Genomic DNA, 15539 nt, shown 5'->3' on the forward strand with positions numbered 1-15539 from the left:
GGTCAGCAACCTGCACCAAAGCCAGTGTTATTTTTACTAGTGTTAGACAACCAGCATGGGAGTGACCAATAGAGGGTCATAGTCATATAGGTTGTTTTCAATTATTACATTCATAGTTGTACTGCTAATGGGAAGGTAAATTAATTACTATATTCACACACAAAATGTGTTTATTTATAGATCTCAGGTCAGCCCCAATTCCTGCACCTTCACTTCTCAGATCAGTCCCAATTCCTGCACCTTCACCCCTCAGATCACCCCAATTCCTGCACCTTCACCCCTCAGATCACCCCAATTCCTGCACCTTCACACCTCAGATCACCCCAATTCCTGCACCTTCACACCTCAGATCATCCCAATTCCTGCACCTTCACACCTCAGATCACCCCAATTCCTGCACCTTCACACCTCAGATCAGCCCAATTCCTGCACCTTCACACCTCAGATCAGACCAAATTCCTGCACCTTCACCCCTCCGATCACCCCAATTCCTGCACCTTCACACCTCAGATCAGCCCAATTCCTGCACCTTCACACCTCAGATCAGACCAAATTCCTGCACCTTCACACATCCTATCAATCTTAATTCCAGCAACTTCATATCTCAAATCAGCCCCAATTCCTGTACCTTCACACCTCAGATTATCTCCAATTCCTGCACCTTCACACCTCAGATCAACCCAATTCCTGCACCTTCACACCTCAGATCAGCCCCAATTCCTGCACCTTCACACCTCAGATCAGTCCCAATTCCTGCACCTTCACACCTCAGATCACCCCAATTCCTGCACCTTCACACCTCAGATCAGCCCAATTCCTGCACCTTCACACCTCAGATCACCCCAATTCCTGCAACTTCACACCTCAGATCACCCCAATTCCTGCACCTTCACACCTCAGATCAACCCAATTCCTGCACCTTCACACCTCAGATCAACCCAATTCCTGCACCTTCACACCTCAGATCAGCCCAATTCCTGCACCTTCACACCTCAGATCAGCCCCAATTCCTGCAACTTCACACCTCAGATCACCCCAATTCCTGCACCTTCATACCTCAGATCACCCCAATTCCTGCACCTTCACACCTCAGATCAGCCCAATTCCTGCACCTTCACACCTCAGATCAGCCCCAATTCCTGCAACTTCACACCTCAGATCACCCCAATTCCTGCACCTTCACACCTCAGATCAACCCAATTCCTGCACCTTCACACCTCAGATCAACCCAATTCCTGCACCTTCACACCTCAGATCAGCCCAATTCCTGCACCTTCACACCTCAGATCAGCCCCAATTCCTGCAACTTCACACCTCAGATCACCCCAATTCCTGCACCTTCATACCTCAGATCACCCCAATTCCTGCACCTTCACCCCTCAGATCACCCCAATTCCTGCACCTTCAACCCTCAGATCAGCCCAATTCCTGTACCTTCATACCTCAGATCAGCCCCAATTCCTGTACCTTCACACCTCAGATTATGTCCAATTCCTGCACCTTCACTCCTCAAATCAACCTCAATTCCTGCACCTTCACCCCTCAGATCAGCCCCAATTCCTGCTCTTTCACACCTCAGATAACCCCAATTCCTGCACCTTCACACCTCAGATCACCCCCAATTCCTGCATCTTCACCCCTCAGATCAACCCCAATTCCTGCACCTTCACACCTCAGATCAGACCCAATTCCTGCACCTTCACATCTCAGATCACCCCAATTCCTGCAACTTCACACCTCAGATCACCCCAATTCCTGCAACTTCACACCTCAGATCAACCCCAATTCCTGCACCTTCACACCTCAGATCAGACCCAATTCCTGCACCTTCACACCTCAGATCACCCCAATTTCTGCACCTTCACACCCCAGATCAGACTTAATCCATTTCCTGTCCCTCTGAGGGCATATACTCCTGAAATAGGGCTGTAACAGAACCCACTAGGTCAGTGATGGTTTCAGGCAGGTTGCATATACCTAAATGACTCCTATGAGAGCGGCACAGTAGTGCAGTCGATTGTTCCAAGGATACTGTGTGATGGCCTATTACTTTAGTTTAACAGAACATTGTCGAGAAGTTTGATTGATCTCTTCTCTAACTGTCCCTCTCAGTTTGTCCAACAGGGCAGTATCTGTAGCTTCCGCACTGTCAAATGCTGTAAGGAACACCTGTTGACTCTCCAATAATGAAGGATCGGAGTAGGCACAGGGGACATGCTCTGCTGGTGATGTGTGCATTGCCATTTTGGAGCATCTGGGAGCCATTCCTACAGATGCTTGGTCAGATCCTTGCTTAGGCTTTGTTCTGACCACTGGATCCATGTTCTCCCCAGTCTGGTGAGGTCTAGAGCTTGCAGGGGTACCTTTTTAGTGGCTGTAGGATGTGCGCTGATAGGCTGCATGCCAGCTGTTCTCCTTGGCAGAGCGGAGTTGGGTGTGCTGCCATCTTTGCCTGTCACACACATGCGCTCTGAGGGAGGATGTTCTATAGTACTAACACACTTCTTGTACTTTATTGACAACACTGCTCCTCCATTGATACAGTACAGCAGGGATAGTCAAACTGTGGCCCTCCAGATGTTGTGGAACTACAAGTCCCATGAGGCATAGCAAGATTCTGACAGCCACAAGCATGACACCCATAGGCAGAGGCATGATGGGGACTTGTAGTTTTGCAACAGCTGGAGGGCCACAGTTTGCATATGCCGGCAGTACAGTATTATGCGTTGTCATCCTAGGACAGGTAGTTTGTTACTGGCAGGATCACCAGTTGAAAACAAAGGAAAAAAATCCTAAAAATAAAACAGTTGCAGCAACCACAACTAAAGACTGCAAAGCTGCAATATGCAGTATTGTGCAAAAGTTTTAGGCAGGTGTGAAGAAATGCTATAAAGTAAGAATGCTTTCAAAAATTATATATTTTTATTGTTTATTTTTTATCAATTAACAAAATGCAAAGTGAGTGAACAGAAGAAAAATCAAGATCAAATCAATATTTGGTGTGACTACCCTTTGACTTCAAACCAGCATCAATTCTTACACTTGCAGACTTAGTAAAATTGTAGAAAGTCAGGGATTTTGTAGGATTAGAGTCAGGTGTATGATTATCCATATATACCAAGCAGGTACAAATGATAATTATTTTCATATGTAGGTTAAAACACAATTATTAACTGAAACAGAAACAACTGTATAGGGGGCTTACAACTGGGTAAGGAACAGCCAAATTCTGCTATTAAGGTGAAGTTGTGGACAGTTTCATGTCACAGGTCATACACCATGACATGACTGAGCACAGCAACCAGACACAAATTAGTTATACTGCATCAGCAAAGGTCTCTCCCAGTCAAATATTTCAAAGCAGACTGGGGTTTCAATATGTGTTGTTCAAGCTCTTTTGAAGAAGCACAAAGAAGTGGGCAATGTTGAGGACAGTAGACGCAGTGGTTGGCCAAGGAAACCTAAGGCAGTAGTTGAAAGACACATCATGCTTACTTTCCTTCAACATCGGAAGATGTCCAGCAGTGCCATCAGCACAGAACTGGCAGAAACCAGTAGGACCCAAGTACACTCATCTACTGTCTGGAGAAGTCTGGCCAGAAGTGGTCTTCATGGAAGAATTGCAGCCAAAAAGCCACCATACCTCCGACGTGGAAACAAGGCTTAGTGACTTAACTATGCAGGAAAACATAGGAACTGGGGCCCAGAAAAATGGCAGCAGTTGCTCTGGACCGATGAGTCAAAATGTGAAATTTTTGGCTGTAGCTGTACAATAAAGAGTGTCTGCAGCCAACTGTGAAGCATGGTGGAGACTCCTTGCAAGTTTGGGGCTGCATTTCTCCAAATGGAGTTGGAGATTTTGGTCAGGATCAATGGTGTCCTGAGAAGCAGGCAGATACTACTCCATCATGCCATACCACCAGGGAGGCCTGTGATTGGTCACACATTTATTCTGCAGCAGGACAACCACCCCAAACATACAGCCAATGTCATGAAGAACTATCTTCGGTGTAAAGAAGAACATGGAGTCCTGAAGTGATGGTTTGGCCCCCACAGGAAAACATAGGAACCGGGGTGCAGAAAAATGGCAGCAGTTGCTCTGGACTGATGAGTCAAAATTTTTGGCTGTAGCAGGAGGCAGTTTGTTGGGGGAAGGGCTGGAGAGCAGTGCAAGAGTGTCTGAAGCTCACTGTGTAGCATGGCGGAGGCTCCTTGCAAGTTTGGGGCTGCATTTCTGCAAATGGAGTTGGAGATTTGGTCAGGATCAATGGTGTCCTCAATGCTGAGAAATACAGGCAGATACTTCTCCATCATGCCATACCACCAGGGAGACCTGTGATTGGTCACACATTTATTCTGCAGCAGGACAACCACCCCAAACATACAGCCAATGTCACAAAGAACTATCTTCAGTGTAAAGAAGAACATAGAGTCTTGAAGGGATGGTTTGGCCCCCACAGGGCCCTGATCTCAACATTGAGTCTGTCTGGGATTACATCAGTGGCGGCCCATCCATTGGGGGCGCTGCCCCCCCCTATCCACCTGGTTGTGTGACAATAGCGAATGAATATTCGCTATTGTCATACGGATTCTCCTCCTGGCCATCTCCTCCTGAGACCCATTTCCCGATTGGCCGAAAGGAGAAGCCATGCTATTGCTGAGGGGGAAGCCGCCCTGCCTGCCCTCCACATGTCAGTCCAGGGAGAGTGGGCCAGTGATGGGGGGTATGGTGTGTGGGCTGGAGCTGGTGTGGTACGGGGGGGGGGGGGGGGGTATGGTCTTAGTTCTTAGTTCTCCAAGATGTATAAAGAACAACCTACCCGCCGAGTCTCTTCGATAACTGTGTACAAGAACACAAAGGGTGGTCATCCCAAATATTTATTTGAGCTGGATTTCTCGTTAATTAATAATAATAATAATAATAAAAAAAAACGATTAACTCTATACCTATTAACTATTCATTTATTTCTAAAAGCATTCTTCATTTACAGATATTTTTCACACCCGCCTAAAACTTTTGCACAGTAGTGTATATTACATTTTTTTTCCTGTTCATAAATATGCTTTAAGGTCATATTATGTTGCGCTAAAAAAAGAACAAAAAAAAAAAACTGCAAAGCATTCGTCATTTTAACAAAGAGAATAATGGTAAATCTAAAGATGGATATAGAAATGATATCTAATTTTTCATGATGGTAACATCAAAAAAGCCCTAAAAAACAGCCATAAATTTGCTCACTCAGGCAAGTGTGAAAAAAACGATGAAATTACAGATTTTTGGGTGGCGCTTTATTAATTTTTAATTGTGCTATAAATGAGTTTATAATTATAGATTTGCCGTTAGGGATCCCGGTGTAAGTGATGCCGTTCTGACTTCCCATATGCTGTGCCTTGCAGTCAGCCTACAGATGCTGTACAAGCTGAAGACCTCCAAGGTGTTTGAGAAGCAGAAGGTGGGAGAGGGGAAGCAGACAGCGGAGATGGTAGAGGACGATCCTTTCGCCATCCAGATAATGTCATGGTGCCCTGAGAGCAGGATCTTCTGCGTGGCCGGAGTGTCAGCCTTTGTCATCCTGTACAGGTTCAGCAAGCATGAGGTGGTCACGGAAATTGTGGTAAGAGGGTATATGGATATATGAATATGTAATATAAAAGTCTTTAAGAGTCCTCAATATGTTTTCATGTATATATATATATATAAATAAATATGATCTAAGATGTTATTATAATTTTCCTTATTGCTATGTTACTTATATTTCTGTTCTCTTTAAGTCCCTGGAAGTACGACTGCTGTGCGAGATTGAGGAAATGATGACCCCTGACCCAGACAGTGTCCTTCCTTTTCCTGAACCCACGTCCCAACCTCTGTCCATGAAGAGCAGGATGTTGGCTGGCAGTGCCAATACTGTCACCAATGAGGGGCCCCTAAAGGACAGTATACCGTGTCTGAGGTGAGAGTCACTCCTGCATTCACTCAGAAAGGCTTCTCCTTGCCTTCTTGTCCTCTTTACACGCTATTGTATAATATGTGTACATATAGGCCTTTATTTAAGAGCTATTTATTCCAAATTGCACTTATTCATACAGTGGGTATAGAAAAGAATCACCCACATTTTGTTGCTTTGTCACCTAAAAATAAGAAATTACACAGGTTTTGTTTTATCCAGCTGCATTTACTCAGTCCAACTTATAACATTTAAGTGAAAAATATAACATCAACATGTCAGAAAAAAAAATCCAACAGAATCACTGAGTTTTAAAAACAATCACCCCCTCCTAAAAATGACTGAAATCAGGTGTAGCTAATCATCTTCTCAATAGCACACAAAGCCATTTGACTTTCAACTGTGATCAGCTGTGGTCATTTTGATTAGTTCAGTATGAAAAGAGCTTTCCTGGAGCATTTCAGTCCCTGGTAGTGCAACTGAAGCAAACAATCAACTATATGCGGCAATTACTAAGCATAGGTGTGTGAAACACGTTTGCTGAATTGTTTCTTGAGCTATGAGTGGATGGCATGTCCTTGTTTTTAATGGATCTACAATAAATATGAAGATTTTATACTGGATGTGCCGTCATCTTTGTTTCACTGTGTACTCATCTCTTGGTCGCGGACCTTGGCAGACACCCAGATCTCCACAAGCAGCCTTACCTGGTTCCCCCTACAGTGGTGGAGCGTTTTATGGTCTGCCTTGAGCGGTGCAAACCTTTCTTCTGTCCCCTACAAGTGGCAAGACAATGTCACCGGGATCTCCGGGATAAAATTGTGGACAGGCACAAGTCAGGAGATGGATACAAAAAACAAATTCAAAGGCTTTATCAATGCCTAGAAGCACAGTGACGTTTATTATAAAGAAGTGTTAGGTATTTGGTACAACACAGACCCTCCCAGGATCAGGACGTTGCTCCAAACTGGATGAAAGAGCCAGGAGGAAACCGGTCAGAGAGACCACCAAGGGCCTACAGCAAGTCTGAAGCAGTTGCAGGAATTTATGAAAAAGGGTGGTCATTGTATCACAATATCACAAGTTCTCCACAAATGTGGCTTGTATGGGAGGGCTACAAAAAAAAAAGCCACTCCTCAAAAAAGGCGACATGCAGTCACCACTGAGCTTTGCCAAAACATACCTTGAAGATTGTGAGGTCACATGGAAAAAGGTGTTATGGTCAGATGAGACTAAAATTGAATTATTTGGCCTCCACACCAAACGATGTCTGGCGGAAATCCATCCAAATATCACCATTCCTACTGTAAAGCTTGGGCATGGTAATATCCTGTTATGGGGGTGGTAACATCCTGTTATGGAGGTGGCAACATCCTGTTATGGGGGTGGTAACATCCTGTTATGGGGTGGTAACATCCTGTTATGGGGTGGTAATATCCTGTTATGGGGGTGGTAACATCCTGTTATGGAGGTGGTAACATCCTGTTATGGGGGTGGTAACATCCTGTTATGGAGGTGGTAACATCCTGTTATGGGGGTGGTAACATCCTGTTATGGAGGTGGTAACATCCTGTTATGGGGGTGCTAATATCCTGTTATGGGGGTGTTTCTCTGCAGCAGGGACTAGAGCATTTGTCAGAATAAAAGAAGAAATGGATGGGGCAAAATACCATCAAATTCTTGAGGAAAACCAGCTGACCTCTGCTGGCAGAAAGTAGTCAATGGGAAGAAGGTTTACCTTCGAACATGACAATGACCCAAAGCACACAGCAACAATGAGCACACAGCGGTTGGAGGAAAACAAGGTGAATGTCCTTGCATGGCCTAGTCAGAGCCCAGACTTAAACCCCATTGAAAATCTGTAGAAAAACTTGAAGACTGCAGTCCTCAAACAGTCACCATCAAATGTAACCGAACTTCTGCAAAGAAGAGAGGGCAAATATTGCAAAGTCTAGATGTGCAAAGTTAGTAGAGGCATCCCAACAGACTAAAGGCTGGAATTAAAGCAAAAGGTGGTCCAACAAAATACTGACACAAGGGGGTCCTGCTTGTAGACATTGATAAAGCCTTTGGAATGTTTTTGTATCCATCTCTTGACTTGCTATGAGGAAGGCGTGAAGTCGAAACGCGTCAGCATCTGTCATGTTGTCACCGCTATCCATGTTGGAATAAAGCATTTTACTTGGAAAAAGACTTTTCGTGTGCCGGCTTTATTCATATAACATTTGGTTTGGACGTTCAGCCTTAGCACCGACACTTAGCTCTTTAATTTCCCCACAGTGCGGTGGAGCTAGGGTGAGTTACTGTTCATCTCTTGACTTGTGCCTGCCCACAACTTTATCCCGAAGATCCCGGTGACAGCGCCTTGCCTCCCATAGTTAATTGTTTGCTTCAGTTGCAATACAGGCGGTCCCCGGGTTACAAACATCCGACTTACAAACGACTTGTACTTACAAACGGATAGAAACAACCGGAAGTGAGGAAAAATCTCCCCCTAGGAATGGGAAATTCCCTCCTGGAAGAGTTCTCATGGGAAAAAGATGTCTCCACTGAAGCTTTATCACCAACCCTTGTTTCTACAACAACCCAAACTTTTCAAAATCCGATTGTCATGGGGGCAGAAAGTGAGGTGGCATCTTCTGAACAGGAGTACAGGCAGCAAAACAAATGTTATAGGGGGTGTTAGCCCTTTCCTATGCTATCCAAAAAACTTTAAAAAATATTATTTTGGCTGGAGCTAAACTTAAAAAATTTACCTTTTCCGACTTACAAACAAATTCAACTTAAAGCGTAACTCCACTTTTGTTGAGAAAAAAACGTTCCCTTCTGGGTGATCTCTGTACATTGCTGGGATTTTAACAAACCTTGTTGCAAATTCCTACCTTTTGTTATTCTGAAGAAATCATTGTTTGTTCCTCTGTGCTGAGTGGGTCTAATGGGAGTGGTTTCATAATTATCAATCAGCTGTGCAGCTGCAGAGCACTAATGAGGAAATCTGCTGGGCCTGCATCCCTTTAGACATGTTCTTTTTGGGAGTATCTCACCAAAAATGACATTTATGTTGCAGGGGATGCCAGAAATCTGACTTGTATCTCAGTGCAGACTTCTGGGAAAATTGGTGAGCCAATCACACAAGCAGGAAATGATGTTTCTGGGGGTGTGTTCAGTATACATTCTGTGTGCAGAACACCTCCAGGTGGCCATATTGCATTTTCAGAAAATTACAACGGCTGCAGATTGAAAAGGAAAGGTCACTTTTAATAACAGGGGGTATGTGGTTCCTGCGCTGTCTGGGGTGCTAATGGTTTCCTTAATGCTGCACCACTGATACTGATACTAAAAACAGTTTAAAAGATAATTAGGATGGGGATAGTGATGCGCTTTAAGGTGAAAAAATCTAAATATAAAGTGCTTGATTATAATCAACGTGAAAAGATAAATAATAATGTATGAAATAGATATGTGGTATCTCCTTCTATCTGGTGTGTATCATATAAAAATATTATATTATAATCATTTTTAATAACATTCAATTACAATATGATTTGTGTCGCAATTGTATGCGCTATATTTTTTAATACTTGCTATTTTTTTTCCTCCACGAAAGTGGAGTTACCCTTTAAGGACAAACCTACAGACTCTTATCTTGTTTGTAACCCGGGGGACCGCCTGTACCAGAGACTGAAATGCTCCAGGAAAGCTCTTTTCATACGGAGCTAATCAAAATGACCACAGCTGATCACAGTTGAAAGTCAAATGGCTTTGAGTGCCATTGAGAAGGTGATTAGCTACACCTGGTCGAGTTTAGAAGTAATTTTTAGGAGTGGGGGGGGGGGTCCTTTTCCCAACTAAGTGATTCTGTTTTTGAATTTTTTATTTTTTTTATGACATGTTAGTGTTATATCTTTCACTGGGATGCAGAGTAAATACAGTTGGATAAAACAAAAACCGTGTCTGTCTTCATTTCAGGATGCAAAGCAACAAAATGTGATTGTTTTAAAGGTGGGGGGTGATTATTTTCTATACCCACTGTACGTGTTTTGCTGCATCCCACTACTTCAGACTGAGCCCAGGTAGTTTCCTTGCTAACCTGGGCAGCAGCGGGTTAACAGTAGTGCGGTTCGCTGCCGTAGATTGCGTGCATTGATGTGGAATCGCAGTGCCCCCGTTTTCTGTAAAGCCTTGAGATCCCCTTTGCTCAGATTACAGTGATTACCCGAGCGCGCACACACTATACCGCCATGCAGCAGAGTAGCCTAATAACCACATTGCACTGGCAGCAAGCAAGCCTTGAAAGCTGTAATTTAATAGTAATTACAGTATTATTTGCAGCGCTTTGCTTACAAAAGACTTAGCGTATTCATAATTAACTGTGTTTCAGCGTTCCTCAATTTGTTGAAACAACAACTCATTTTGTCTAATTCTAGGTTAGCGAGAGGATTTTTGTGTTCGTTTTTTTTTTTTTTTTTCCTGCAGAGGTCTGCCCGCTCTCTGATTATTCGAGGGAAAACATCAGCTCAGTTAATGACGCTCTCAGGCTAACGGAAGGGCAGCAAACTCTTTCATGAAGGATTAGCCCTGCCGGACCGATTTACGGTTGTTTTACACTCTGGGCAGCTATGAACATGAAAAAAACCCCGGTGTGATTCAAGCAGATTGATGCTGCTCCTTTCCGATGATCCGTATGATAAACAGTTTATTCAGAAAAGTGTAACTAATTTATATTGCCTCGCAGGAGCTTTCTGATTCGGTAGAATACACTCCGATTCAACGGTTTTTGGACTCGGACAACAACAGCGAATCATCTGAAGTTTAATCTGTTTTTAATTTGCCATTTCTGAGTCCGTTTTCATTACATAACTAATGATGACATCATCACTAGGTCTCTGTGCTTTTCTATGCTATGCAGGAACATGTTACGAGTAAGTCTTCAGCCGAAACGCGTTAGGTCCAGTCCTCCTAGATCAGTGATGGCGAACCTTGGCACCCCAGATATTTTGGAACTATGTTTCCCATGATGCTCATGCACTCTGCAGTGTAGTTAAACATCATGGGAAATTTAGTTCCGAAACATCTGGGGTGCCAAGGTCCCCATAACTGTCCTAGATCATAGAGGTGGGGAGAGGTAATGGTCGACCCCTCGGACCCCTCTTGCTATGACCCCTCGGACCCCTCGTGCTGAGACACCCCCCAGACCCCTCTTGCTGCCACCCCTCGGACCCCTTTTGCTGCGACCCCTCTTGCTGCGACCCCCCCTCTGACCCCTCGGACCCCTTTTGCTGCGACCCCCTCGGACCCCTTTTGCTGCGACCCCCTCGGACCCCTTTTGCTGCAACCCCCTCCGACCCCTCTTGCTGCGACCCCCTCCGACCCCTCTTGCTGCGACCACTTGGACCACTCTTGCTGCGACCCCTCTGACCCCTCTTGCTGCGACCCCTCGGACCCCCTCCTGCTGCGATCCCTCTGACCCCTCTTGCTGCGACCCCCCCGGGACCCCTCTTGCTACGACCCCTCTTGCTGCGACCCCTCTGACCCCTCTTGCTGCAACGCCTCTTTCTGCGACCCCTCGGATCCCCTCCTGCTGCGATCCCTCTGACCCTTCTTCCTGCGACCCCTCTGACCCCTCTTGCTGCGACCCCCCCGGGACCCCTCTTGCTGCAACCCCTCAGACCCCTCTTGCTGCGACCCCTCGGACCCCTCTTGCTGCGACCCCCTAGCACCCCTCTTGCTGGGACCCCTCTTGCTGCAATGTAATACTGGAGAGTGCAAAATCTGGTGCAGCTCCTGCATAGAAATCAATCAGCTTCCAGGTTTGTTACTAAACCCAGGGCCCTGCAGTCACTATATCTGCTCTCCCACAGTACACAGAACATGGAAATGCAATTACTTTAGTAAATATAAACTGATAAATACCTTTTCTCATCAGCAGTATATAGCAGTCTTGTGACTTCTATCAGTGTCTGGTTAAAGCTTGTAGGAGGAGTTTTCAATCTACTCTGCAGGGAAGACAATTCTTTTCTGGCTGTCCTGTGAGGCTGCAGGACCCTGACCTTCTGTCTGGACAGTGCTGATTGGCCCTGTGCTGATCAAATGCACCCTCCCCAAAAAAGAAAAATTTCTCTAGCATTACACACCAAACTGAGCATGTGCAGAGTGTCTCCAGGGCTCTGTACTGTCAGGAGATGGATTGGGGACTGCAGAAGAAGGGGAGGATCAGAGAAGACAGGATTAAACAGCCTTTTTACACAATATGCAGGATAAATACCATTAGATTCCACAGTGAGTATAACAAGCATGCTTTACTGCATATACTGTCTGATTTTACTGTTGTGGGTTTAGTAACATTTTAACCACTTGCTGACCCTTGCTTCTTTTGACATTTGTTGTTTACAAGTAAAAAAAATCAGTATTTTTTGCTGGAAAATTACTTAGAACCCCCAAACGTTTTATATATATATATATATATATATATATATCCCTAGAGAATAAAATGGCGGTCATTACAATATTTTCACCTATCCAGTGGCTTATAAAAGTAATCCAGTGGCGAATCCGCCACCTAACTGAAAAAAACATACCGGGGTTATGGGATCTAGCTGCTGACATAACCCCGGCGTTTTATGTAAAGAACATGGCGTATACTTACAGTTAGGTGGTCGGCACGTGGTTAATTGAACAAGCTGAAGTTAGAAGCTGATTGGCCACCATGCAGAGCTGAACCAGATTTTGCACTCTCCAGTTTCAGTAAATCAACCCCTCCATGTGACAGAGCTGAGCCAATCAAATGCCATATGGGGAGTCTGTAGCCCTGTGTAAGCTAAGACTTTATTCATTCAGAGCAGCTGAATGGAGAGGCAGGGGAGCACAATGCAGGTATGCAGAGTATATGCTGCTTGAGAAAGCTTAGTTAAAGTGAACCTGTTAATGATGTAGCACCCTCCTAGGTAGGTGCTAGTGAGGACATGGCTCGGTTTGGCGGGGGGTGAGTGTAGCACCCTCCTAGGTAGGTGCTAGTGAGGATATGCCTCGGTTTGGCGGGGGGTGAGTGTAGCACCCTCCTAGGTAGGTGCTAGTGAGGACATGGCTCGGTTTGGTGGGGGGTGAGTGTAGCACCCTCCTAGGTAGGTGCTAGTGAGGACATGGCTCGGTTTGGCGGGGGGTGAGTGTAGCACCCTCCTAGGTAGGTGCTAGTGAGAGAGTATATCGTTTTGAGCTCTGTCTGCTTACCGGAGGAGCAGCAGGTAAATCTATATTGTTCTCTGCTTAACAGAGAGCAGGATCTGTTAGTGAGGTCTGCTCATTGTGCTCAGGATGCGATTCATTCAGTCTGAAGAGTGTTTCACACTGGTCCAATAGGGAGGCATGTTGGACATTGGGAGGAAACCTGATGAATGGGTGCATAGGCTTTTGATACAGTCCTGAAGATTGGCAGAGGGCAGGTCGTCTCGTAGCATTCTGGGATAATGTATAAAAGCCAGGAGCACATGTGCTTAGTGGTCTTTCGTTGGAGAGCGGAGTCCCGGAGGGAGGGGGGCGGCTGCCTCCTCCTCTGTAGAGGTGCCATGGGTCGCAGGAGGTTGTCTCAAGGGCCAGAGGAGGTGTCTGAGAGGAGCTGAACCAAGAGGTCCAGGGAAGCTGACTGAGAGGGGAGACACTGGAGACCCTGTGGCTGCAGTATCGTGAGTACAGGGACTCGTGTCAAGGGGCCTGACCTGAGGGGGGCCACCCCTGCTCATAGGATAGTCAGTGGGACGGGTGTCAGCAGAGAGAGAGGATACTAGGGAGACTGTCCTGAAGATAAGAGATTGTTCACTAAGTTGTCTTAGTGCCACGTTTGGCATGTCATTTTTTTGGGGGGGAGGGGGGGGGGAGTGGGTACCTAGTTTTGACAGGTACCCGCTCCCAGTTCCGCTCGGGCCTCCTTATTTCCCCCTCCCTCCCTGCAATCTTCTGGGACACGTCACAGGTCCCAAAAATTTGCCTGTCCACTCAGGGCACACAGCGCGACTCACGCATGCGCAGTGCGCACCCGGCTGTGAAGCCGAAGACTGTCACAGCCGAGTACCCACAGTAGTGATGCCGGCGCCGAGGGGAGAAAAGGGAGAGAACCGAGGCTCCCTCTGGCCACATCGCTGGACCGTGGGACAGGTGAGTGCGTGTTTATTAACCACTTTACCTCCGCTCACATGGAGGCTACTGCGGCAAAGTGCCGCGATCCCGTCCAGCGACGTAGACCTACGTCGCTGGACTCCGCCCCTTGTGGGCGGCGCTCGCGCACAGCCGGAGGCTCGCTCCTGCTGTGTTCATTCACAGCGGGAGTCGGGCCAGCGGAGGAGCAGCGGCGATTGCCGCTGCTCTGCCCCGATCGTCGGGGATCGAGTCTGGAGATCCGCCCGCTGTGTGTAAACACAGCGGGCGGATCACCATAGTGACAGGGAGTGACAGATCGGAGTGTTTAGCATAGCTGGACATCCGATCTGTCCTTCTGTCACACGGTCACCTCCCCCCCACACGTCAGTAAGCACCAGGCATACATTAACCCCTCCCTCTCCAATAAAATTAACCCCTTCCCTGCCAGTGTCATTTTTACAGTAACAGTGCATATATATAGCACTGATTACTGTAGAAATGTCACTGGTACCCCCAAAAGTGTCAAAAATGTCAGTCAAGGGTCCGATCTGTCCGCCGCAATGTCGCAGTCCCGCAAAAAAAATCGCAGATCACCGCCATTACGCGTTAAAAAAAAAACACCAAAAATGACAGAAATCTTTCCCTTAGTTAGTAAACGCGATAACTTTTGCGCAAACCAATCAAAATACGCTTATTGCGATTTTTTTTTACTAAACATAGGTAGCAGAAAACAAATTGGCCAAAAATTTAAAAAAAATTTGATTTTTACATTTTTTTTGGGGGGAATTTCATATAAAAAAATGTGAAAAATATTGTTATTTTTTCACAAATTTTCGCTCTTTTTTTGTTTATAGCGCAAAAAGTAAAAATCGCACAGGTGATCAAATACCACCAAAAGAAAGCTCTGTTTGTGGGACGTAAATTTCGTTTGGGTACGGCGTCGCACGACCGCGCAATTGTCAGTTAAAGTCGCACAGCGCCGAATCGCAAAAAGTGGCCTGGACGGAAGACAGCAAAATCCTCCGGTGGTAAAGTGGTTAAAAGTCAGCAGCTACACTTTTTGTAGCTGCTGACTTTTAATAAACACAAAAACTAGTGGAACTCCGCTTTAAGCTTTGACAAAAAACCTGGAAGCTGATTGGTTTCTATGCAGAGCGTCACCAGATTGTGCGCTCTCCAGTGCTGAAACTGCAAATGCCAGCAGCCACTGAGAGATAAAACAATGCAAAATATCCGCACTAGAGAGAAACAAATACCTGAATAAAACATAAAAGCAGCCAGAATAAATTTTTTGATAGCAAACAGTATAAAATGAAAAGTCCAAATGCAGCTCTAAACGTGAGTCACATGAATGTCCATAGTCTATAAATGAGGATGGCAACCCATCACCAGCATCCGTGTAAATGATAGCACACAACACCACAGTGTCCAACAGAGGCTGCTTACCAGACCTTCATAAATATG

General features: G+C 45.7%; 1 protein-coding gene across 8 annotated transcripts in view; it reads left to right on the plus strand.

The window, feature by feature from the left end:
* STXBP5L (syntaxin binding protein 5L) overlaps window positions 1-15539 on the plus strand; it is a 504619-nt gene that overhangs the window by 356861 nt on the left and 132219 nt on the right. For all 8 annotated transcript variants that reach the window (XM_082247637.1, XM_082247640.1, XM_082247638.1 and 5 more), the window contains exons 15-16: window positions 5398-5615; window positions 5773-5951. In XM_082247637.1, coding sequence (XP_082103763.1) covers window positions 5398-5615; window positions 5773-5951 — 397 coding nt within the window. The remainder of the gene's footprint in view (window positions 1-5397; window positions 5616-5772; window positions 5952-15539) is intronic.

This window comes from Pelophylax lessonae (assembly GCF_965119305.1).
Source record: "Pelophylax lessonae genome assembly, chromosome: 2".
Classification (NCBI taxonomy): Eukaryota; Metazoa; Chordata; class Amphibia; order Anura; family Ranidae; genus Pelophylax; species Pelophylax lessonae.